General features: G+C 44.5%; 1 protein-coding gene across 6 annotated transcripts in view; it reads right to left on the reverse strand.

Annotated features, from left to right (window-relative positions):
- Positions 1–24,090, reverse strand: part of pcmtd2a (protein-L-isoaspartate (D-aspartate) O-methyltransferase domain containing 2a) — a 36,675-nt gene that overhangs the window by 3,591 nt on the left and 8,994 nt on the right. The window contains exons 1-5 of one of the 6 annotated variants that reach the window (XM_041856116.1): positions 22,706–22,847; positions 22,518–22,588; positions 21,408–21,714; positions 20,993–21,095; positions 20,497–20,668 (exon numbers count right to left, since the gene is read on the reverse strand). In XM_041856116.1, the coding sequence (XP_041712050.1) occupies positions 20,497–20,668; positions 20,993–21,095; positions 21,408–21,714 (582 nt within the window). In that variant the 5' untranslated portion in view covers positions 22,518–22,588; positions 22,706–22,847. Of the gene's footprint in view, positions 1–20,496; positions 20,669–20,992; positions 21,096–21,407; positions 21,724–22,517; positions 22,849–23,156; positions 23,229–24,090 lie in introns of those variants that run through there. The other 5 variants (XM_041856114.1, XM_041856117.1, XM_041856115.1 and 2 more) reach the window with 5 other exon arrangements.

Raw genomic sequence — 24,090 nt, forward strand, 5'->3', positions numbered from 1 at the left:
TTCGGAGAAAATACTGAAATCTCTCGGTGAGGTCCGTAACTACGAGGGTACGGCTAGGTTCGAGGATATAGGGAATAACTGAATTAGTAATTGCTATCGGCGAGGTCCGTAACTACGAGGGTACGGCTAGGTTCGAAGAATTACACCGGCGAGGTCCGTAACTATGAGGGTACGGCTAGGTTCGGGAAATTTTAGATAAAATACTAGTGACCGGCGAGGTCCGTAACTACGAGGGTACGGCTAGGTTCGGCTGAGTATTTTGTAGATAGGGGGAGGAATAGGAGGCGAGGTTGGTAGGAGTAATAGTAAATTGGGAATATAAAGGTAAAATAATGAATAACTAGTATGACTAGACTGAAACGTTTGAACTGATATAACTGAAATTTAACGTTTGATGTTTGACATAGCATAATACTGGTTTTGAATAATTAAGTTGAAGCAATTTGGTTTATCATTTGATGTTTGACATAGCATAATACTGGTTTTAAATAATTAAGTTGAAGCAAATTGGTTTATTATTTGATTTAACGTTTAATGTTTGACATAACAAATACTAATTTTAAATAATTAAGTTTAAGTAATTGGGATTACCATTCGATTTGGCATAACAAATACTGGTTTTAAATAAATAATTAAGTTTAAGTAATTTGAATTACTATTTGACATGACATAACAAATACTGGTTTCAAAATAATTAAATTGAAGTAATATGGTTTATCGTTTGATTTGACATAGCAACCATTGGTTAAATAATTGAAATAATTTGGGTTATTTTTATTTATTTACCATTTGATGTGTGGCACTGTAAGAATACTGGTTTTAAATAATTAGGCTGAAATAATCCGGCGGGAATAATTTGATTTAAACAAACATATTAGCATATTTTAAATAACGAACGATTATTACTAATTAAAACGAAAAACATGACTACCAGTGGAGAAGCAGAAAGAACATTGAAGGTTTTAAAGTCCACACTTGAAATCAATGGAGGGAAGGATGGGAAGGAATGGAGCAGGCGAGGAGAGAAACTCTATAAGGAATGGATAGGGGATGGTTGTATACTATCCCCCGATGGAGTGCCTGTAGGAGGCGAACCAGGGAGAATACTGGAAACGTTGAAGCGGAAAACCCAGAAAACAGAGGGGGAATGGAAGAAAGAGGGAGAACCCAGAAGGGGTAAAATCAAGGAAGCAATGGAAAAAGCAAGGCTGAAGGAAAGAATATGACTAGCAGTGTTGGGAAAACTTAAGAAAATATGGGAAGAAAAACAGAACAACGAGGAGAAGCAGGACAAGAAAGAAGGATCCAGATTGCCTACGGCTCCGCCCCCGCCCAGATTATACCCAGAACTGCCTATGTCACCACCCCCATACGAGGTACCAAAACGGATGGCTCCAACGCTTGACATTGTGGGGAAAGTCGAATATCATAAGCGACCAGAAGAGGAAGATGGAGAAAAATGGGTGAGGGCTTGCGATCTGGGCGATCGGAGACTGGAGGTAGGGGCACTGCTAGAAGGAGCAAGAGCTATACGAGACGGGGTTGAGAACATGTCCAGATTACAGGAAGAAGGAAGTCGTATGAGCCTGACGGGTGACGGCGACAGGGGAAGCCTGATGCTTGATGGGGGTTTGACCCAAACAGAACTGAAGAATCAGGAAAGGGAGGACAGAGAGAGAGAGCAGAAAGAAATAAGGAAGTGAAAATATTGGAAGAGGAAGTAAGAAGAGGCGCGGAACAGCTGCAGGAGAGAACCATACAAGACTTGAGCGAGGAAAGGAAACAAGGAAGTAGAGCAAACTCCCTTCCTAGAGGGCACTATATAGATATGGGAGAAGAGCATGGTGAAGCAGGGGGAAGAGAGCCCAAAATACTATGTGGAAGATTCGAAGGGGAATTATGGGATCAAGATGACGTACCTGCACGTTGCACACGGGCAAAAACTAGGGTCCGTGAAACGAGGGGCTTGTACCCAATGAGAGATACACCAGGGGGTGGTGCCATCTACAAGCCCTGGGCACACAGAGACGTACAAACCCTGGTGGATGCTCTTCCTGCCCCGGAGGAGTCTGGTGACAGATGGGTAAAAGCTTTTGAAAGCCTGACTGCAGCAGATGAACTCATGATAGGAGACATGGCAACAGTGATTAACAGATGTATGGGGGATCAGGAATGTCGTGAAATCTTCGCTGCGGGAGGAGTGAGAGGAAGGGTGGCGGCATCAACCCATTTTGACCAACACCATGGACAGGTGTGGGATGCCATAAGATACAAATACCCGACTAAACCAAGACCTCAGCTGATGAAAAGTCTGACACTGGAGGGGGATGAGACTGTTCCAGTATACATGAAGAAGGCAAAAGGCATGTGGAGGCAGGCCTGGAACGAGGAACCAGGAAAGGAAACCACAAAATACCTATTCCTGGCGAGCTGTCTAGAAGGACTCCCAGAACAAGTGAGAGTGGAGTGTGAGAAAGTGGTAGGCATCACTGTATTGTGCGTATTGGAATTCACTGATATAGCCCAGCACCATGTGGAGAGATGGAGAGAAGGTAAACGAAAGGAAGAGGATGAAATCAAACAGCTACAGAAGAAGGTGTTGAAGAAACAGCTGACGGCGGATAAGCCTGGAAAGCAAATGGTGGTGACAAGTACACCCATGTCTGGGGCTCCGGCACCCACCCCGGATGTGGCAACAGTAACTGCAATAGTACAGGCTATGGCAGGACTGATGACACCGGAACGGGCACTTGCCGCTCCCTATCAACCACCGCTACCACCCCTGGTATATGCCAGCCCACCCCCGGCTCCCCAAGCACATCCCGGATATCAGCCACCATATATGCCACCATACATATCCAGGTATGGGAACCAAGTGTGCTTCAACTGTGGGGGTCCAGGACATATCTCTAGGAACTGCACTATGCCAAGACAGCAATTCCAGGGCAGAGGAAGAGGGTACATGAGCCAGAATCGAGGAAGGGGGCAGTGGGCACCAAGAGCAAGGGGAACCTGGCAGGGAGGACGTGGTGGACAGTTCCAACAGCAACAACAGGCATTAGCACAAGACCAGGGTCAATTACAGACTCACCAAACCCAGAACTGGTCCCTAATATGGCCTGGGCTGGAGAATACAACAGTCAATGAAGCTGCCCGGAAACGCCTGAACACCCCTCCACTAATACCATCTACACCTTTCCCCCGGACGTGGAGCCAGTTGTAAAGTGCCTAATAGGGGGGAAACTGCACAGTATGCTGATTGACACAGGATGCACATGGTCCTCTGTGCAAGCAGCATACCAACTTACTACCAGAACACAGGCTTTCTCTGGTGTTTCCGGGGCTGTAATGAGATAGCATTTCACCATACCACTAGAGGTTGTATGGGATGGACTTAAGGTAACCCATCAATTCCTATATAATCCAGAATGCTCAGTTGGATTGATGGGAAGGGATCTTCTATCAAAACTTGGGTGTAGTATCTATTGTGGCTCAGAAGGTTTGCATGCCACCACTCTCCCGATAACTACACTCTGTCATAATACGGCCGGAAAATCAGCAAGAATGTTGTATACGGGAAACGGTCAAGAAGAAGGAGAGGAGGAGGAGCAGGCATACGTATACTGGCTGAAGCTTCTTAGTCCAGACCCACTCACCAAGGGTCTGCAAGGAGTTTCAACAATGGAAAGCATGGATACAAACACTCAATGCATACTATCCACCTGAAGACCCACCCCATGTCACCATGAACTACACGTCTGAATTTGATGAAATCTACGATGAAGCTTGGGCAGCTGACATGGAAGACAGGCGACCAGCAGTGACTAGCAATCACATGTATATACTCAAAGAAGGTGTGGCGACAAGCTGCATGATAATGGATGGGGATGTTGATCTCACAGAAAAATGGTTTGCTCTCACCAATGGTTCCCACACTGCCTCAGTACCACACGTTACCCTGATGGTTGGGTTTGGATATGAGGCAAGATCACTCGGACCGGCAGTACGGAAGGCTAGCTGCCTGAAATGGGAAAGGACATCGATTCCTAGAGTGCAGGCAGCTGAAATGAGTGGAACAAAGGTTTGGAGAATAAAACTTAACGTTGATGATGTATCAACACCTGAGGTGGTGAGACGATCCTGGTATCACGGTAGGGAGATGACCGATCACCCTGATACTCAGAACATATTGGCAAGTCTGCCTGGATGCCTGTGGTCAATCAGTACAGAGGATGTAGGGCTGGTTGATGTTGAGCCAGTTGTAATCACCATAAAGGAAGACACCAGGCTGACGGTTCCAGTATGGAGGTCTCAATACCCTTTAAGTGAAGAGAAGGAAAGGGGTATTGAGCCTACGCTGGAATGTTTGAAGAAGGGTGCAGTTCTCTATCCCACCACCTCACTATGGAACACGCCGATTTTACCTGTTAAAAAAGGAGAAACGGGTAAATGCAGGATGGTACAGGATTTCAGACCCATAAATGAGGTAACCCTACCGGATGTCAGGCCGGTTCCCGATCCTTATCTGGCACTGCAGAACATTTCACCTAACCAGGACTGGTTCACTGTCATTGACTTAGCTAATGCGTTCTTCTGCATACCCCTGCACAAGGACTCACAGCCACTTTTTGCATTTACCTACAGGGGTCAGCAGTTCACCTATTCTCGTCTCCCACAAGGTTATCGTGATTCCCCGGGGATCTTTAATTCCAGCCTCAAGGAACATCTGGAGGAATTGGCTCTGCCTGAGGGTGTGACGTTGCTACAGTATGTGGATGACCTGCTGCTGGCTGCTCCTACGTCTGAGTCCTGTTTGCAGGCAACTACAACGCTGCTAGCTCTAGTGGCAAGGAAAGGATACAAAGTCAAGAGGGAGAAAGTGCAGTGTTGCAGGAGAACTGTTCAATATCTGGGAAGGGTGATATCTGGCAAAGGACAGGCAGTTTCCATGGCTCAGCGGATGTCAATACTAGAGCATCCTAAACCAACCACAGTTCAACATCTGTTGTCTTTTCTGGGATTGACAGGGTATAGTAGAACACATGTACCTGAATACTGTTTGAAGGTTGAGCCACTGAGGGGAATCCTGAGGGAAGCAGGCAACAGGAACCTTACTGCTGTTCTCAAATGGACTCCAGAGGCAGAAACAGCATTTATCCAACTAAAGCAGGCTCTAGCCCAGGCTGAGGCCTTGTCACTGCCAGACTACACGGTTCCATTTTCCTTGGATGTTTCTGAACAGGATGGGTATGTCCATTCAGTCCTGTATCAGAAACAAAAAGGGGGAGAGGAGAGTACTGCACTACTATAGTGCGAAGCTGGACAACATTGAAACAGGACAAACTGATTGTGCCAGGCACATGGCTGCCCTTGCTAAAGCTGTAGGGAAGACTGCACACATTGTAATGCGACACCTGCTGGAAATCAATACTGACCACGGAGTCGCAGCATTCATTGGATCAAAACTATTCACCTTGTCCAGCAAAAGGAAATCTAATATCAGCAAAACATATCACATATGTCACCACTGGGGCCAATATGACTGACGGAATGGGCAACGGCGAAACGCATGTTTGCGAAGAAAGGGCAGCAAAACAAATAAAGGTTTGAATGGATCTGGAAAACACCCCGTTGGAAGGGACAGAGGAAATTTTGTTCACGGATGGGTGCTGTTACAGGTCAAAAGACCCGGGAGAAGGAAACATAGCGGCCTATGCAGTGGTCAGACAGGAAAGGGACGGCGGCTACACAGTACTGGAAGCAGAAAAACTGGGACCAACAGAGGCCTCAGCACAGCTGGCGGAGTTGAGAGCACTAAGGAGAGCGCTGGAACTCTGCCAGGGGAAAAAAGTGGACATCTACACCGACTCTGCATATGCCCATGGCATTGCCCACATTGACGGTCCACAGTGGATGAGAAGAGGACTCCTGACCAGCTCAAATTAACCGGTTAGGCACAAGCAGGAGGTCCAGAAGTTAATAGAGGCCATCAAGTTGCCCGGACGAGTGGCAATTATAAAGTGTAAAGGGCACAGTAAGGAGAGCACAAAAGTGAGGGAAGGAAATGACCGAGCTGACCAGGCAGCAAAGGAGGCAGGAGGCTACACTGCACAACAGATGGTACAGCAAGCAGCCCAGAGCCAATAGGATCTGACAGAGGACACAGTAAGGCAACTCCAAGAGGCAGCAGACGTCTATGAGCATACCGTCTGGAACAGGCATGGAGCGAGGAGAGATCACCAAGGCACCTGGAGGTCACACACGGGAAAGACTGTGGCACCCATCAAGCTGCTCAGGTCACTAATAAGGGAAGGACACAACAAGGCACGTGGAGGATGGAGAAGCGTGACAAAAATCATAGAACTGGCCTGGTGGCATCCACACATGTCAGACATGGCTAGGGAAGTGTCAGAAAGCTGTGAGGTGTGTAAAAGTTACAACAACAAGGTTTCATTGGGAGCTGTCATTGGCAGCTTTCCAGTACCAGATGCACCATTTCAAGATATCTGCATAGACTTCACAGACATGGGGCAAGACAATCGAGTGGAAGGTAAAAGATACCTGTTGGTAATGGTTGACAGGTTCACCCGATGGGTGGAAGCCATCCCAACAGCAAGAGAAGATGCTAAAGCTGTTATTAAATGGCTGAGAAGGGACCTTATACCGAGGTTCGGAGTCCCACGGATGATCCGTTCTGACAACGGCACCCATTTCAAGAATGAACACCTGAGGGAGGTAGAACAGGTGTTGGGGATCACCCACAAGTTTGGGTCAGTGTACCACCCACAATCGCAGGGTTTGGTAGAGAGGGCTAATCAATCTCTGAAACGGAAAATGGCTAAGATAATAGCAGGGACAAAATTGAAATGGATAGATGCGCTACCTTTGGCCCTTATGTCAATGAGAAACTCACCCGGTTCCGACACACACCTCACACCCCATGAACTATTGACAGGACGTAGAATGCCAGGACCGCCAGCAGACAATTTGAGTCTGCCTAGGTTAGACATTGCTAAAATCAGATACACAGACTACATGCAGGCGCTAACCTCTCTTGTCGAAAGACTGTCCAAACAGGTGGTGGAGATCCGCACACCTGCTGTTGAAACCACGGACGAGAACAGAGACATCCTAGTGGGAGATTGGGTGAGAGTAAAGGTGCATTCCAGGAAGTAGACGGAACCGAGGTGGGTAGGACCGTTCCAGGTGAAGGAGGTATCGAGTCACTTACTGAGAGTGAATACAAGTAAGAAGGACGTGTGGTATCATAGAACACACTGTGCAAAAGACACTGTCCCGGGGAGGACTCTAGACCAGGTACAGCAAGACCTAGCCACAGGCTAGAAAATGAGGGTGCTATGGGTAGTATGGGGACTGTGGACAATGTGGGGGGTCATAGCTCAAGTAACAGGGGGCATAGCATAGTTATCACTCTGGAGGAAGGGGGGTCTCAAGTGGTGACTACATGGTCACCAATGTAGGAACCTTTTGGGAGTGGCGAAGAGGCTACCCATATACATTAAAGGATGTGTCTAACACAACCAGGTTTTCAATGATATGGGGTGTGCAGGGATCAGCAAGCAGCGTGTGTAAAGGTGATGAAATCCTACTAACCATACAGAATGTTAAACCCACAGATGCTGGAGCATATACACTGGGAGGGAGACGGTACGGGGCTGATGTTATGGGACTCTTTGAGTTAAAGGTTACCCCGCGGACACCCCGTGGGGACACCCAGGAAGGGGGAAACGGCACTGGCTCTCCGAACACGCTAAGTACTACCACTCCTCGAACACAAATTCAAACGACCAAGGTACAAAATCCACTGAGGGTTGTAAATGTGAAGGATATTACTGACAGTGACCAGTTGGGAACCGAGACAGGGTATGAAGGGAGGGAGAATATGTGTCTGGCTTATATGAGATATACTGCTAGAACATTAAAGAAAAAGGATTGTGTTATCTGTGGACGTGCTAGACCTGAATTGGCAACCCACCCCTTTGCACTAGGAGAAGGGGAAGGGTGGTTTTATCATTCTCAACCTAATATAACCCTGTGTAAAGCTCTGAGTTTGGTGTTTACGGAAGTACCGCCTCAGAAGGCTCCAGGAGGGGTTAAGGCCTATGGGGGTAACTATAGTGGTTCGAATCCAGGCTCTGTCGCAGCCGGCCGCGACCGGGAGACTCATGGGCGGCGCACAATTGGCCCAGCGTCGTCCAGGGTAGGGGAGGGAATGGCCGGCAGGGATGTAGCTCAGTTGATAGAGCATGGCGTTTGCAACGCCAGGGTTGTGGGTTCGATTCCCAGGGGGGGGCCAGTATAAAAAAAAAAATTGTATTCACTAACTAAGTCGCTCTGGATAAGAGCGTCTGCTAAATGACTAAAATGTAAATGTAAATATATAGTTGCATTACTAGAACGGGTAAGGGTATTAATTATGGTCATTTGCCTGAAGCTGACTGTAGTAGTTATGTAACCGCTAACAGCACCTGGCCAGGGGAGGGCAAGAATCAAACTAGAGGGGTAGCTGATGTATGGTGGATGTGTGGGCCTAATAGAAAGTTGACACCAATTCTTAGGGGTGACTGGCAGGGCACGTGTGCGCTCACCAGTCTGATTATCCCACTGACCATTATTGATGTGACTGCAGACCAGCTATTGGGGCCCACTCAGATGGAGAGGGAAGAAGGGGCCGGGGTTAGAAGACAGAGACGTAGTGCCCCTTGGTCAGAAGGTGAGGATATCCATTCTAACCTGCTGGGAGTACCAGTAGGGATCCCCCTGGAGTTCCAGGCTCTTAACAGGAATGATGGTCTGTGGCATCCGATTCCAATTATAGGTCCGGCTATCGATGCTGCTAAACAGCGTTCCTGGATCAACTACATTTTCTATAACCAGCAAAGGTTTGTGAATTATACCCTCACAGCCTTGACCGGGATGGCTGAACAGCTGGAAGCTACCACTAGGGTGGCTAGACGGAACCGATTGGCATTAGACATGATCCTGGCTTATCAGGGGGGAGTGTGTAAGATGTTCGGAGAGCAGTGTTGTACCTTCATTCCCAATAACACCAGCCCCGATGGTAGCATTACTAAAGCCTTACGGGGACTTGACAGGTTATCTGCTGAAATGAAGAATGTGGCTGGGGTAAGTGAGTGGAGTTGGATGAAGGCCCTTTTTGGCAGGTATGCTGCACTGGTGGTTACTGGATTTCTGACCCTAATCGTTATGTTTTTAATTTTGATGTGCTGTGCTGCCTGTATTATCCCTTGTCTGAGAAAGTCTGTTACAGATGTCGTGCACGCTGCTGGTATGATGCCTTTGCTGGAGGCTCAAGAAGGAGATGCAGAAACTGAGTTGACTAAGGATGACCCTTGGTTTGCTATTGGTGAGGTGGTGGAGTGACACCCTAGTGGGTGTCTAAAGGGGGAATCAAAATTCCCTGTTTGTGTTTTTATGTTTTATAAATCCATTTTAACCATTGTGAATGTTTGTCTTTCCTTATGTGAAGGTTTGAAGTTCCTGGGTGGCTGGTAGCCAACCTAGTAAAAGTTAGGTGTAGATGGAAGGACTGAAGGTTTTTATTTTTTATTATCATTATCTCTGCCTATTAATAAAAGTACCTATTAATAAAAGTGCCTATTAAAAGTATTTTTGTTTAGTGGGTGACACCCTAGTGGGTGTCAAAAGGGGGAATCCTAAATTTCCCTGAAATTTCTTATTTTGGGTTCACACCCAGCGGGTGTGAAAAGGGGGATTGTGGGGATCTATTTTCTTATAATTAGATGTGAATGCCTAGCTTAAAAAGAATGCATTAATGATTAAACATAATAGGTTTGTGCTGTACTGATATAGATTGTTTAACATAACAAGCTGTGATTAATGTGAGGAACCGATAGGGGGTAGGCTGAGACAGGCTTGTAGACTCACACACACAGCCTCTTTGTTAAACCGCTCAAGGACATGTGTACTGCAAAAGTGCTGACTCTCTGGACAAGTTGCAAAACAACTAACACCTGGCAACAGTGAAGCGCCAAGGGTCTGGGACCAGCCTGAGCGCCAACGATAGGCTGGGTAAGTTTAAACCACGCCCAGCCTCTACTCTGATAGGCCTGCCTGGAGCGGGAACTATCTCTGTTAGAGTATTTAAAGAAGAACTTATAACAATGGCTCAGTTCTCTGACTGCCCTGCATGGTGTTTCAGTGGACCCGTATATACGAACATCATATTTACCATTCAAGTGTTTGCATTAATTAAAATACTAGTCTATTTTAGAAGACGTGTATTGACCTCTTTTTGTTCCTATACCAGATTTGAATTGACGCAACTTAACAGTCCTCAGATCCTCAATAAGTTCTACAGCTGCACCATCGAGAGCACCCTGACTGGTTGCGTCACTGCCTGGTATGGCAACTGCTCGGCCTCCGACCGCAAGGGACTACAGAGGGTAGTGCGTACGGCCCAGTACATCACTGGGGCCAAGCTTCCTGCCATCCAGGACCTCTTTACCAGGCGGTGTCAGAGGAAGGCCCTCAAAATTGTCAAAGACTCCAGCCACCCTAGTAATTGACTGTTCTCTCTGCTACCGCACGGCAAGTGGTACCGGAGCGCCAAGTCTAAGTCCAAAAGGCTTCTTAACAGCTTCTACCCCCAAGCCATAAGACTCCTGAACAGCTAATCAAATGGCTACCCGGACTATTTGCATGGTTCCCCCCCACCCCCTCTTTTACACTGCTGCTACTCTCTATTTATTATCTATGTATAGTCACTTTAACTCTACCTACATGTACATATTACCTCAATTACCTCGACTAACCTGTGCCCCCGCACATTGACTCTGTACCAGTAGCCCTTGTATATAGCCTCACTACTGTTATTTTACTGCTGCCCTTTCATTATTTGTAATTTTTATTTTTTACTTATCTATTTTTCACTTAACACTTCTTTTTCTTTAAACTGCATTGTTGGTTAAGGGCTTGTAAGTAAGCATTTCACTGTAAGGTCTACACCTGTTGTATTTCGGCGCATGTGACAAATAAAATGTGATTTAAGAAATACATCAAAAATAGATAAGATCTTGCTACCATGGAAAGGTAAATATCTGTCTATTTGTGGAAAAATCACCCTGATTAACTCTTTAGTATTATCCCAGTTTACCTATTTGGTTATGGTCTTGCCTACGCCTAGCGAACAGTTTTTAAAATGATAGGAGAAAAAAATATTCTTATTTTATTTGGAACAGCAAGCCAGACAAAATTAAATGGGCCTATTTATATAATGAATATGAATTCGGAGGACAGAAATGATTAAATATTAAAGCATTAGACCTATCACTAAAAGCTTCAGTCATACAAAAGGTATACTTAAATTCGAACTGGTTCTCTAGCAAATTAGTAAGATTGTCTCACCCAATGTTCAAGAATGGCCTTTTTCCCATTATTCATGACAAACTCTCACTTTCAGTTATTTGAAAAGGAAATCATCTCCCAAATATCACTATTTCTAAAACAAGCCATAGAAAGTTGGTTGCAATTTCAATTGAATCCTCCAGAAAAGACAGAACAAATAATGCAACAAATATTGTGGTTAAACTCAAATATACTAATTGATAAAAAGCCAGTATTTTTTTTTTTTTTTTTTTTTAAAGGTATAATCTTCATAAATGATATAATAGGTAGGACTGGTGGCGTTATGTCGCACATGTAGCTAACAAAAACATATGGAAATGTCTGCTCTACCCAAAATAACAACCAAATAATTGCAGCATTACCGCAAAAATGGAAGAGGAAAGTGGAAAAAGTAAGGAACTTGTCTGTCGGCCCTGCATTAAAGAACATACAGTTGAAGTCGGAAGTTTACATTCACTTAGGTTGGAGTCATTAAAACTCATTTTTCAACCACTCCACAAATTTCTTGTTAACAAACTATAGCAAGTCGGTTAGGACATCTACTTTGTGCATGACATCTACTTTGTGCAAGTAATTTTTCAACAATTGTTGACAGACAGATCATTTCACTTATAATTCACTGTATCACAATTCCAGTGGGTCAGAAGTTTAAATACACTAAATTGACTGTGCCTATAAACAGCTTGGAAAATTCCATTAAATGATGTCATGGCTTTAGAAGCTTCTGATAGGCTAATTGACATCATTTGAGTCAATTGGAGGTGTACCTGTGGATGTATTTCAAGGGCTACCTTCAAACTCAGTGCCTCTTTGCTTGACATCATGGGAAAATCAGAATAAATCAGCCAAGACCTCAGAAAAAAAAATTGTAGACCTTCACAAGTCTGGTTCATCCTTGGGAGCAATTTCCAAACGCCTGAAGGTACAACGTTCATCTGTACAAACAATAGTATACAAGTATAAACACCATGAGACCACGCAGCTGTCATACCGCTCAGGAAAGAGACGCATTCTGTCTCCTAGAGATGACCGTACTTTGGTGCGAAAAGTGCAAATCAATCACAGAACAATAGCATAGGACCTTGTGAAGATGTTGGAGGAAACCGGTACAAAAGTACAGTGAGGGAAAAAAGTATTTGATCCCCTGCTGATTTTGTACATTTACCCACTGACAAAGACATGATCAGTCTATAATTTTAATGGTAGGTTTATTTGAACAGTGAGAGACAGAATAACAACAACAAAATCCAGAAAAACGCATGTCAAAAATGTTACAAATTGATTTGCATTTTAATGAGGGAAATAAGTATTTGACCCCTCTGCAAAACATGACTTAGTACTTGGTGGCAAAACCCTTGTTGACAATCACAGAGGTCAGACGTTTCTTGTAGTTGGCCACCAGGTTTGCATACAACTCAGGAGGGATTTTGTTCCACTCCTCTTTGCAGATCTTCTCCAAGTCATTAAGGTTTCGAGGCTGACGTTTGGCAAATCGAACCTTCAGCTGCCGCCACAGATTTTCTATGGGATTAAGGTCTGGAGACTGGCTAGGCCACTCCAGGACCTTAATGTGCTTCTTCTTGAGCCACTCCTTTGTTGCCTTGGCCGTGTGTTTTGGGTCATTGTCATGCTGGAATACCCATCCACGACCCATTTTCAATGACCTGGCTGAGGGAAGGAGGTTCTCACCCAAGATTTGACGGTACATGGCCCCGTCCATCGTCCCTTTGATGCAGTGAAGTTGTCCTGTCCCTTTAGCAGAACCCCCCCCCCAAAGCATAATGTTTCCACCTCCATGTTTGACGGTGGGGATGGTGTTCTTGGGGTCATAGGCAGCATTCCTCCTCCTCCAAACACGGCGAGTTGAGTTGATGCCAAAGAGCTCGATTTTGGTCTCATCTGACCACAACACTTTCACCCAGTTCTCCTCTGAATCATTCAGATGTTCATTAGCAAACTTCAGACGGCCCTGTATATGTGCTTTCTTGAGCAGGGGGACCTTGCGGGCGCTGCAGGATTTCAGTCCTTCACGGCATAGTGTGTTACCAATTGTTTTCTTGGTGACTATGGTCCCAGCTGCCTTGAGATCATTGACAAGATCCTCCTGTGTAGTTCTGGGCTGATTCCTCACCGTTCTCATGATCATTGCAACTCCACGAGGTGAGATCTTGCATGGAGCCCCAGGCCGAGGGAGATTGACAGTTATTTTGTGTTTCTTCCATTTGCGAATAATCGCACCAACTGTTGTCACCTTCTCACCAAGCTGCTTGGCGATGGTCTTGTAGCCCATTCCAGCCTTGTGTAGGTCTACAATCTTGTCCCTGACATCCTTGGAGAGCTCTTTGGTCTTGGCCATGGTGGAGTGTTTGGAATCTGATTGATTGATTGCTTCTGTGGACAGGTGTCTTTTATACAGGTAACAAACTGAGATTAGGAGCACTCCCTTTAAGAGTGTGCTCCTAATCTCAGCTCGTTACTTGTATAAAAGACACCTGGGAGCCAAAAATCTTTCTGATTGAGAGGGGGTCAAATACTTATAAATTGATTTGCATTTTAATGAGGGAAATAACATTTTTGACTTGCATTTTTCTGGATTTTTTTGTTGTTATTCTGTCTTTCACTGTTCAAATAAACCTACCATTAAAATTATAGACTAATCATGTATTTGTCAGTGGGCAAACGTACAAAATCAGCAGGGGATCAAATACTTTTTTCCCTCACTGTATCTATATCCACAGTAAAACGAGGCCTATATCGACATAACCTGAAAGGCCGCTCAGCAAGGAAGAAGCCACTGCTCCAAAACCGCCATAAAAAAGCCAGAATACGTTTTGCAACTGCACATGGGGACAAAGATCGTACTTTTTGGAGAAATGTCCTCTGGTCTGATGAAACAAAAATAGAACTGTTTGCCCATAATGACCATCGTTATGTTTGGAGGAAAAAGGGGGTTGCTTGCAAGCCGAAGAACACCATCCCAACCGTGAAGCACGGGGGTGGCAGCATCATGCTGTGGGGGTGCTTTGCTGCAGGAGGGACTGGTGCACTTCACAAAATAGATGGCATCATGAGGAAGGAAAAGTATGTGGATATATTGAAGCAACATCTCAAGACATCAGTCACGAAGTTAAAGCTTGGTTGCAAATGGGTCTTCCAAATGAACAATGACCCCAAGCACACTTCCAAAGTTGTGGCAAAATGGCTTAAGGACAACAAAGTCAAAGTATTGGACTGGCCACCACAAAGCCCTGAACTCAATCCTATAGAACATTTGTGGGCAGAACTGAAAAAAAGTGTGCGAGCAAGGAGGCCTACAAACCTGACTCAGTTACACCAGCTCGGTCAGGAGGAATGGGCCAAAATTCACCACACTTATTGTGGGAAGCTTGTGGAAGGCTACCCGAAACATTTGACCCAAGTTAAACAATTTAAAGGCAATGCTACCAAATACTAATTGACTGTATGTAAACTTCTGACCCACTGGGAATGTGATGAAATAAATAAAAGCTGAAATAAATCATTCTCTCTACTATTATTCTGACATTTCACATTCTTAAAATAAAGTGGTGATCCTAACTGACCTAAAACAGGGAATTTTTACTAGGATTAAATGTCAGGAATTGTGAAAAACTGAGTTTAAAATGTATTTGGCTAAGGTGTATGTAAACTTCCGACTTCAACTGTAATTAGTTAAAGAAAATATATGTGTTTATATGTATGTATGTATGTATGTCTATATATGTATGTGTATATACAGCTGTGGAAAAAATTAAGAGACCACTGCAAATTTTTCTTAAATCAGCATCTCTACAAATATTACAGCCATTCCATTCCAGTGTCTGTTGAATTCCAACACAGGCACACCTCATTCTACTGAATTAGGTACTGATTAGGTGATCACCTGAACCAAATCTTATTTAACGAGGAAAAGTATAAAAACCACTGCTGTGGTCATCACTATCCTCTTGCAATAGGACCAGCTGGATGGCAAAAACAGTGCTAATAGTACCTCAAAAGTAATATTAATTAAAAAAGAACTATTGACCATGCCAAAAGAGTTGAAAAGGAAAGTTTTGAGTGAGGAAAAGAAGGGTTCAATTCTGGCTTTACTGGCAGAGGGATACAGTGAGCGTCAGATTGCTTTCAAAGTTTCAATTTTCAAAGACGGCGGTTCATAAGAACAAGGTCAAACAGCAGACATTGGGGACAACAAAGCTACAGACCGGCAGAGGGCGAAAACGACTCTCTACTGACCGGGATGACCGCCAACTCATTCGAATGTCACTCAACAACCATAGGATGACATCAAGTGACCTACAAAAAGAATGGCAAACGGCAGCTGGGGTGAAGTGCACGGCGAGGACAGTTCGAAACAGGCTCCTAGGGGCAGGGCTGAAGTCGTGCAAAGCTAGAAAAAAGCCCTTCATCAATGAGAAGCAAAGAAGAGCCAGGCTGAGGTTTGCAAAAGACCATAAGGATTGGACCGTAGAGGACTGGAGTAAGGTCATCTTCTCTGATGAATTCAATTTTCAGCTTTGCCCAACACCTGGTCGTCTAATGGTTAGACGGAGACCTGGAGAGGCCTACAAGCCACAGTGTCTCACACCCACTGTGAAATTTGGTGGAGGATCGGTGATGATCTGGGGGTGCTTCAGCAAGGCTGGAATCGGGCAGATTAGTCTTTGTGAAGGACGCATGAATCAAGCCACCTACAAGGTTGTCCTGGAAGAAAACTTGCTTCCTTTTGCTCTGACATTGTTCCCCAACTCTGAGGATTGTTTTTTTTCCCAGCAGGACAATGCACCATGCCACACAGCCAGGTCAATCAAGGTGTGGATGGAGGACCACCAGATCAAGACCCTGTCATGGCCAGTCCAATCTTCAGACCTGAACCCCATTGAAAACTTCTGGAATGTGATCAAGAGGAAGATGGATGGTCTCAAGCCATCAAACAAAGCTTGAATTTTTGTGCCAGGAGTGGCATAAAGTCACCCAACATCAATGTGAAAGACTGGTGGAGAGCATGCCAAGACGCATAAAAGCTGTGATTGAAAATCTGGGTTTTTCCACCAAATATTGATTTCTGAACTCTTCCTAAGTTAAAACATTAGTATTGTGTTGTTTAAAAATGAATATGAACTTATTTTCTTTGCATTATTCGAGGTCTGACAACACTGCATCTTTTTTGTTATTTTGACCAGTTGTCATTTTCTGCAAATAAATGCTCTAAATGACAATATTTCTATTTGGAATTTGGGATAAATGTTGTCAGTAGTTTATAGAATAAAACAAAAATGTAATTTTAACCCAAACACATACCTATAAATAGTAAAACCAGAGAAACTGATCATTTTGCAGTGGTCTCTTAATTTTTTCCACATCTGTGTGTGTGTGTGTGTGTATATATATATATATATATATGCAAGAAAGAAAAAACATGGGGGATTGGAAGTGATGCAGACAATTTCATTGATGGAAGTTACAATCTATCTGCAATATTAAAGCTGATCTACCCTCCCCAATTTTTTTTAAATAAAATATACATCTACAGTGCATTCGAAAAGTATTCAGACCCCTTCCCTTTTTCCACATTTTGTTACGTTACAGCCTTATTCTAAAATGGATTAAAAATAATAATAATCATCAATCTACACACAATACCCCATAATGAAAGGTTTTTAGAATTTACCTAAGTATTTTGACCTTTTGCTAGGAGACTCTAAATTGCGCTCAGGTGCATCCTGTTTCCATTGATCATCCTTGATGTTTCTACAATTGATTGGACATTAATTGGAAAGGCACACACCTGTCTATAAAAAGGTCCCACAGTTGACAGTACATGTCAGAGCAAAAACCAAGCCAAGAGTTCGAAGGAATCGTCCGTAGAACTCAGAGACAAAATTGTGTCGAGGCACAGATATGGGGAAGGGTACCAGAAAATGTCTGCAGCATTGAAGGTCCCCAAGAACACAGTGGCCTCCATCATTCTTAAATGGAAGAAGTTTGGAACCACTATGACTCTTCCTAGAGCTGGCCGCCCGGCCAAACTGAGCAATCGGGGGAGAAGGGCCTTGGTCAGGGAGGTGACCAATAACCCGATGGTTACTCTGACAGAGCTCCAGTGTTCCTCTGTGGAGATGGGAGAATCTTCCAGAAGGATAACCATCTCTGCAGCACTTCACCAATCAGGCCTTTATGGTAGAGTGGCAGACGGAAGCCACTCCTCAGTAAAAGGACTCTCAGACCATGAGAAACAACATTCTCTGGTCTGATGAAACCAAGATTGAACTCTTTGGCCTGAATTTTTATTTATTTTTATTTCACCTTTATTTAACCAGGTAAGCCAGTTGAGAACAAGTTCTCATTTACAACTGTGACCTGGCCAAGATAAAGCAAAGCAGTGCGATAAAAACAACAACACAGAGTTACATATGGGGTAAAAAAACTAAGTCAAAAAAATACAACAGAAAATATATATACAGTGTGTGCAAATGTAGCAAGTTATGGAGGTAAGGCAATAAATAGGCTATAGTGCAAAATAATTACAATTAGTATTAACACTGGAATGCTAGATGTGCAAGAGATTATGTGCAAATAGAGATACTGGGGTGCAAAAGAGCAAAATAAATAACAATATAGGGATGAGGTAGTTGGGTGGGATAATTTCAGATGGGCTGTGTACAGGTGCAGTGATCGGTAAGGTGCTCTGACAACTGATGCTTAAAGTTAGTGAGAGAGATAAGAGTCTCCAGCTTCAGAGATTTTTGCAATTCGTTCCAGTCATTGGCAGCAGAGAACTGGAATGGCGGCCAAAGGAGGTGTTGGCTTTGGGGATGACCAGTGAGATATACCTGCTGGAGCGCAGACTACGGGTGGGTGCTGCTATGGTGACCAATGAGCTAAGATAAGGCGGGGATTTGCCTAGCAGTGATTTATAGATGGCCTGGAGCCAGTGGGTTTTACGACGAACATGTAGTGAGGACCAGCCAACAAGAGCGTACAGGTCACAGTGGTGGGTAGTGTATGGGGCTTTGGAGACAAAACGGATTGCACTGTGATAGACTACATCCAATTTGTTGAGTAGAGTGTTGGAGGCTATTTTGTAAATGACATCGCCGAAGTCAAGGATCGGTAGGATAGTCAGTTTTACGAGGGCATGTTTGGCAGCATGAGTGAAGGAGGCTTTGTTGCGAAATAGGAAGCCGATTCTAGATTTAACTTTGGATTGGAGATTCTTAATGTGAGTCTGGAAGGAGAGTTAACAGTCTAACCAGACACCTAGGTATTTGTAGTTGTCCACATACTCTAGGTCAGACCCGTCGAGTGTAGTGTTTCTAGTCAGGTGGGCGGGTGCCAGCAGCGTTCGATTGAAGAGCATGCATTTAGTTTTACTAGTGTTTAAGAGCAGTTGGAGGCTACTGAAGGAGTGTTGTATGGCATTGAAGCTCGTTTGGAGGTTTGTTAACACAGTGTCCAATGAAGGGCCAGATGTATACAAAATGGTGTCGTCAGCGTAGAGGTGGATCTGAGAGTCACCAGCAGCAAGAGCGACATCATTGATATACACAGAGAAAAGAGTCGGCCCAAGAATACTTTCAAAAGGCAGGGCAGGATGGATATAGGTATGTAACAGTTTGGATCTAGAGTGTCACCCCCTTTGAAGAGGGGGATGACCGCGGCAGCTTTCCAATCTCTGGGGATCTCAGATGTTACGAAAGAGAGGTTGAACAGGCTAGTAATAGGGGTTGCGACAATTTCGGCGGCTAGTTTTAGAAAGCAAGGGTCCAGATTGTCTAGCCCAGCTGATTTGTAGGGGTCCAGATTTTGCAGCTCTTTCAGAACATCAGCTGTCTGAATTTGTGTGAAGGAGAAGCGGGGGGGGCATGGGCAAGTTGCAGCAGAGGGTGCAGAGTTGGTGGCCGGGGTAGTGGTAGCCAGGTGGAAAGCATGGCCAGCCGTAGCAAAATGCTTGTTGAAATTCTCGATTATTGTAGATTTATCGGTGGTGATAGTGTTTCCTAGCCTCAGTGCAGTGGGCAGCTGGGAGGAAGTGCTCTTATTCTCCATGGACTTTACAGTGTCCCAAAACGTTTTGGAGTTAGTGCTACAGGATGCAAATTTCTGTTTGAAAAAGTTAGCCTTTGCTTTCCTGACTGCTTGTGTATATTGGTTCCTAACTTCCCTGAAAAGTTGCATATCGCGGGGGCTATTTGATGCTAATGCAGTACGCCACAGGATGTTTTTGTGCTGGTCAAGGGCAGTCAAGTCTGAGGAGAACCAGGGGCTATATCTGTTCTTAGTTCTGTATTTTTTGAATGAATGAATGCCGAGCGTCACGTCTGGAGGAAACCTGACACTATCCCTACGGTGAAGCATGGTGGTGGCAGCATCATGCTGTGGTAATGTTTTTCAGCGGCAGGGACTGGGAGACTAGTAAGGATAGAGGGATAGAGGGAAAGATGAACGGAGCAAAGTACAGAGAGATCCTTGATGAAAACCTGCTCCAGAGCACTCAGGACCTCAGACTGGGGCGAAGGTTCACCTTCCAACAGAACAATAACAATAAGCACACAGCCAAGACAACGAAGGAGTGGCTTCAGGAAAAGTCTCTGAATGTCCTTGAATGGTCCAGCCAGAGCCTGGACTTGAACCCGATTTAACATCTCTGGAGAGACCTGAAAATAGCTCTGCAGCGACGTTCCCCATCCAACCTGACAGCTTGAGAGGATCTGCAGAGAAGAATGGGAGAAACTCCCCAAAATACAGGTGTGCCAAGCTTGTAGCGTCATACCTAAGAAGATTTGAGGCTGTAATCGCTGCCAAAGGTGATTCAACAAAGTACTGAGTAAAGGGTCTGAATACTTATGTAAATGTCATAGTTTATTTTTTATTTTATACATTTGCAAAAAAATCTAAAAACCTGTTTTTGCTTTGTCATTATGGGGTATTGTGTGTAGATTGATGAGGGGGAAAAAACTATTTAACCCATTTTAGAATAAGGCTGTAACGTAACAAAATGTTGAAAAAGTCAAGGTGTCTGAATACTTTCCGAATGCACTGTATAGTTGTGTGTGCACGCGTGCTGACCTTTTCCTCCAATGGCAGCACTAGGATTCCTCCCACTTTGAGCAGGTTCTTCATGTAGTCTTCCTGCTCCAGCTGCACCCCAGCTCCACAATACACCCTGTCATACTGACCACTCTCTGGGGCTATCTCCAGACAGTTCCCTATCACGAAACAGGGCTCGCAGAACTCAAACCTACACACACAGATAGAAACACACGTTTCCCCCATTCCAGTCTGATGTTTCTTGGATACCAGTAGCACTCCCAAAACATAGTTTTCTCAACAATCTTATCAACGACACCTGACCCAGAATAAAATGTGTCCTGTACACCGAAGACACAGACTTACTCTGTGTGGTGAGTAACCTATAACTTACTAGCTTTTTACAGAGTAACTACATTTAACTGGTTGCTCCTGATAGCTCCTATAACTGGTATAATACCTCTGCTCTGTTGACCACCTTTCTTTCTCTTTCTATCACTTTATCTCCAGCTCTCTCATCATGAAACCCTCCTACCTGTCGAAGCTGTCGCTGGTCTTGATGAAGAACTCCAGTTTCTGGTATGCATACTCAATGACATCTTGGTGCAGCTCCACCCCATGGTTCACTCCAAATGGACCTAAAGTAAGGGGGAGAAACAAGGAAAGAGTCAGTCCATCAACAATGAGAGTCCGTCAACAATTTACACTTCTCCATTTTCTTTCCCTTAACAGGACACATCCACAGGCTTGTGTAAAGCAGTGAGGACCATACGTGGCTGAGAGTCTCAATGGTAAGAAAGATGCTCAGCCTCTCTTGCGCCATTGCAATGCACTTATCTAATTTAAGTCACCAAAGTTGAGAAGATCTAGTGAATCGGGAGCAAGTCTATCCTTTTTCACCCAGTCTAGATTTCACCTGGCCAGGTGAGGTTTGTGTGGTCCTGACTCACCCAGTATGAGTCCCACCATGGTGCTGAGGTAGCCCGTGCCACTGCCCAGGTTGAGGAAGGAAAGGCCAGGCTGGAGGTCCAGGGCCTCCATCACCTCTGAGTAGATGCAGGGGGCTGAGAGGTGGATGTTGCCGTGCCTCCAGGCCAGGTCCTTGTAGGCGTTGTCCCGGAACTCTTCCAGATAGTAGTCGGCCCGGTCGATTGCCCTGAAGGCCTGCTCCACCAGGTCCGAACGGATGTACTGGGCCTCCTTCAGGTTGTCAATCAACTCGTCGTTGTCCTCCCCTGCACTCACGGCTCCTCCCATCTTCACGGTCTCGCAGAGAGAGAGCGAGAGAGAGCGAGGGAGAGCGAGAGAGAGAGAGAGAGAGAGAGAGAGAGAGAGAGAGAGAGAGAATGTAAGCTTGAGAGACCAGGCTGGTTTAACTAGGATAGAGTCAGACAAAAGGTGTCAAATATTGATCAATTGATTCATCATCCCCCTCATCTCCCCAATGAGCCGTACCAGCTTCTGTATTTTATTGAAGACATTCCGCAATGGTGACCTCAGGCTCCAGATAATAACTTTGTATTGCTATATTTGGATTAACCACTGACATTGGACTTTGTAAAAAATATATATATATTTTCCATCTGCATTTAACAGAGCCAAGCTGTAGCTGGAGAAAATAATTAGTCCTTTAGAGTCAAGGTGTGTGTAAAATACATGCCTGTTTTATAACCACTTTCTTCAGGTCTTTCATTAAGTTATTATATCATAAACAAGTAAAATAAGCCCTTTCCCTGTGTTTTCACCAGTAGCCGGGCGGGGGCACTGCCACAGCACACGATAATCCTAGTGACGGTGGTAGTCAGGCATATTTCCCACCAATCAACGCACACACAAAATACAGCTGCGCCACTGAATAACAAAAGTCTGTATTACATAAATATTATCATTGCCACCAAAAGTACTGCAACCAACATTTAGGTCAGCATTTGATGCGCATTCGTCATAGTGTTTTGTTATGCCTTCTTTCAAATAGTTTGATAAAGGCTTTATCAACAACCAACCAAGACGTCCACAAACTGCAGCCGCAATGTGAGCTACATAAAAAAAAAACGTATCACCTTTGTCTCTGTTGATGTCGTCTACGAAGCGCTCTTCAGCGGAGAGAAGAGAAATTATGGTCTGGTTGGAGCTAACAAAGAAATACGAAGCAGCTGTCTTTACCTTATGGAAGTGACGTTTAATCGACGCTGATTTATAGTGTCAACTGTATTTCTCAAAATGATGTTGAAATCGTATGTGTTGTTACCTTCTCGTTTCCCCCCCATACACATTCAATAGATGTCACCACTATTATGGATGTAAACATTGACCAGCTGACACTAACGTCACGCGCAATAACACCCAAATGTGCGTTCACCACCCCCCGGGTGGAGTGGGAAAATTGGGTCACGTTCCCCTGCTCAGACTTTGCATGCATCAACAAATGGCTGCGTGCCAAGTCTTCTACTGTCATCGACTGACAGATTGCTATACCATATGATGTGGTTAGCTGACAGCCTACGTAAAATAGGCGTACCTATCCAGACGTTGTAAGATCTGGCAGGCTTCAGAAACACCTGGGCAGAGGAACGCGCCATTGTGATTCTCTTCGATGGAATATTCGTCTTGCATTGGCCGAGATGTAAAGTGGCGATTTTTCTCCAATAGAAATTAGGCTTTGAACGCGATTTTTGTAATATCCACTCAAAGTTATTTACCTTATTTGACATGAAACATAAAGCAGTATGTGGGATGTATGCCTATAATATTTGCACGTTCACGTGCTAGTCGGAACTAGGAAACTGACATTTCTGACACGCTAACTGGTTGTATTATACACGTGCAGCGTTCAACGAATCAGCAAGTCGGACATTTTCGAATTTCTTAGTTCGACGAGAATATAAATGCGGCATAAGCCAATTGTAAGCCTATATGCATGCATACAGTGCCTATAGATATTCTACACCCCCTGTCAACATTTTCATATTTTCAGCAGTTCCTGTAGGTTGCCTCTGCTGGGTAGTGATTTGCAAAGCAAACATGCAACCATGAGCACCAAGGAGCTTTCAAAAGAACTATGGGACAAAGATGTGGAATGGCACCGATCAGTGGATGGGTATAAAAATATGTAAATGGCCTTGAATATCACTTGGAGCACAGTCAAGACAATTATTAAGAAGTAGAAGGTTTATGGCACCACCAAGACCCGGCCGTCCCTCCAAACATTTGATGACCGAGCAAGTAGGAGACTGATCAGAGAGGCTACCAAGAATCCAATGGCAACTTTCTTCTTCTATGGTATTACAGCAGTCTGCAAATAAGCCAATGGCAACTTTGAAAGAGCTACAAACTTTTATGGCACAGACTAGTCAAAGTGTGCATGTGACAATATCCCAAAGCACTCCACAAATCTGGCATGTATGGTAAGGTGGCAAGAAGGAAGCCATTACTCAAGAAAGCCCACCATGAATCCTGTTTGAAGTATGCAAAAAAATAAAAAATAAAATTCTCTAGCCATGTGTAACAAGTTGCGGTCGTACAATACCTGGAATACCTGGAATAGTATAAAGTAATCCTTCTACCCCCTCCCCCCACCCCCCCATAAAAAAAAGTGTCTGCTAAATGATGTAAATGTACAAAATTGAACTTCTT

Source organism: Coregonus clupeaformis, chromosome 30, assembly GCF_020615455.1.
Source record: "Coregonus clupeaformis isolate EN_2021a chromosome 30, ASM2061545v1, whole genome shotgun sequence".
Classification (NCBI taxonomy): Eukaryota; Metazoa; Chordata; class Actinopteri; order Salmoniformes; family Salmonidae; genus Coregonus; species Coregonus clupeaformis.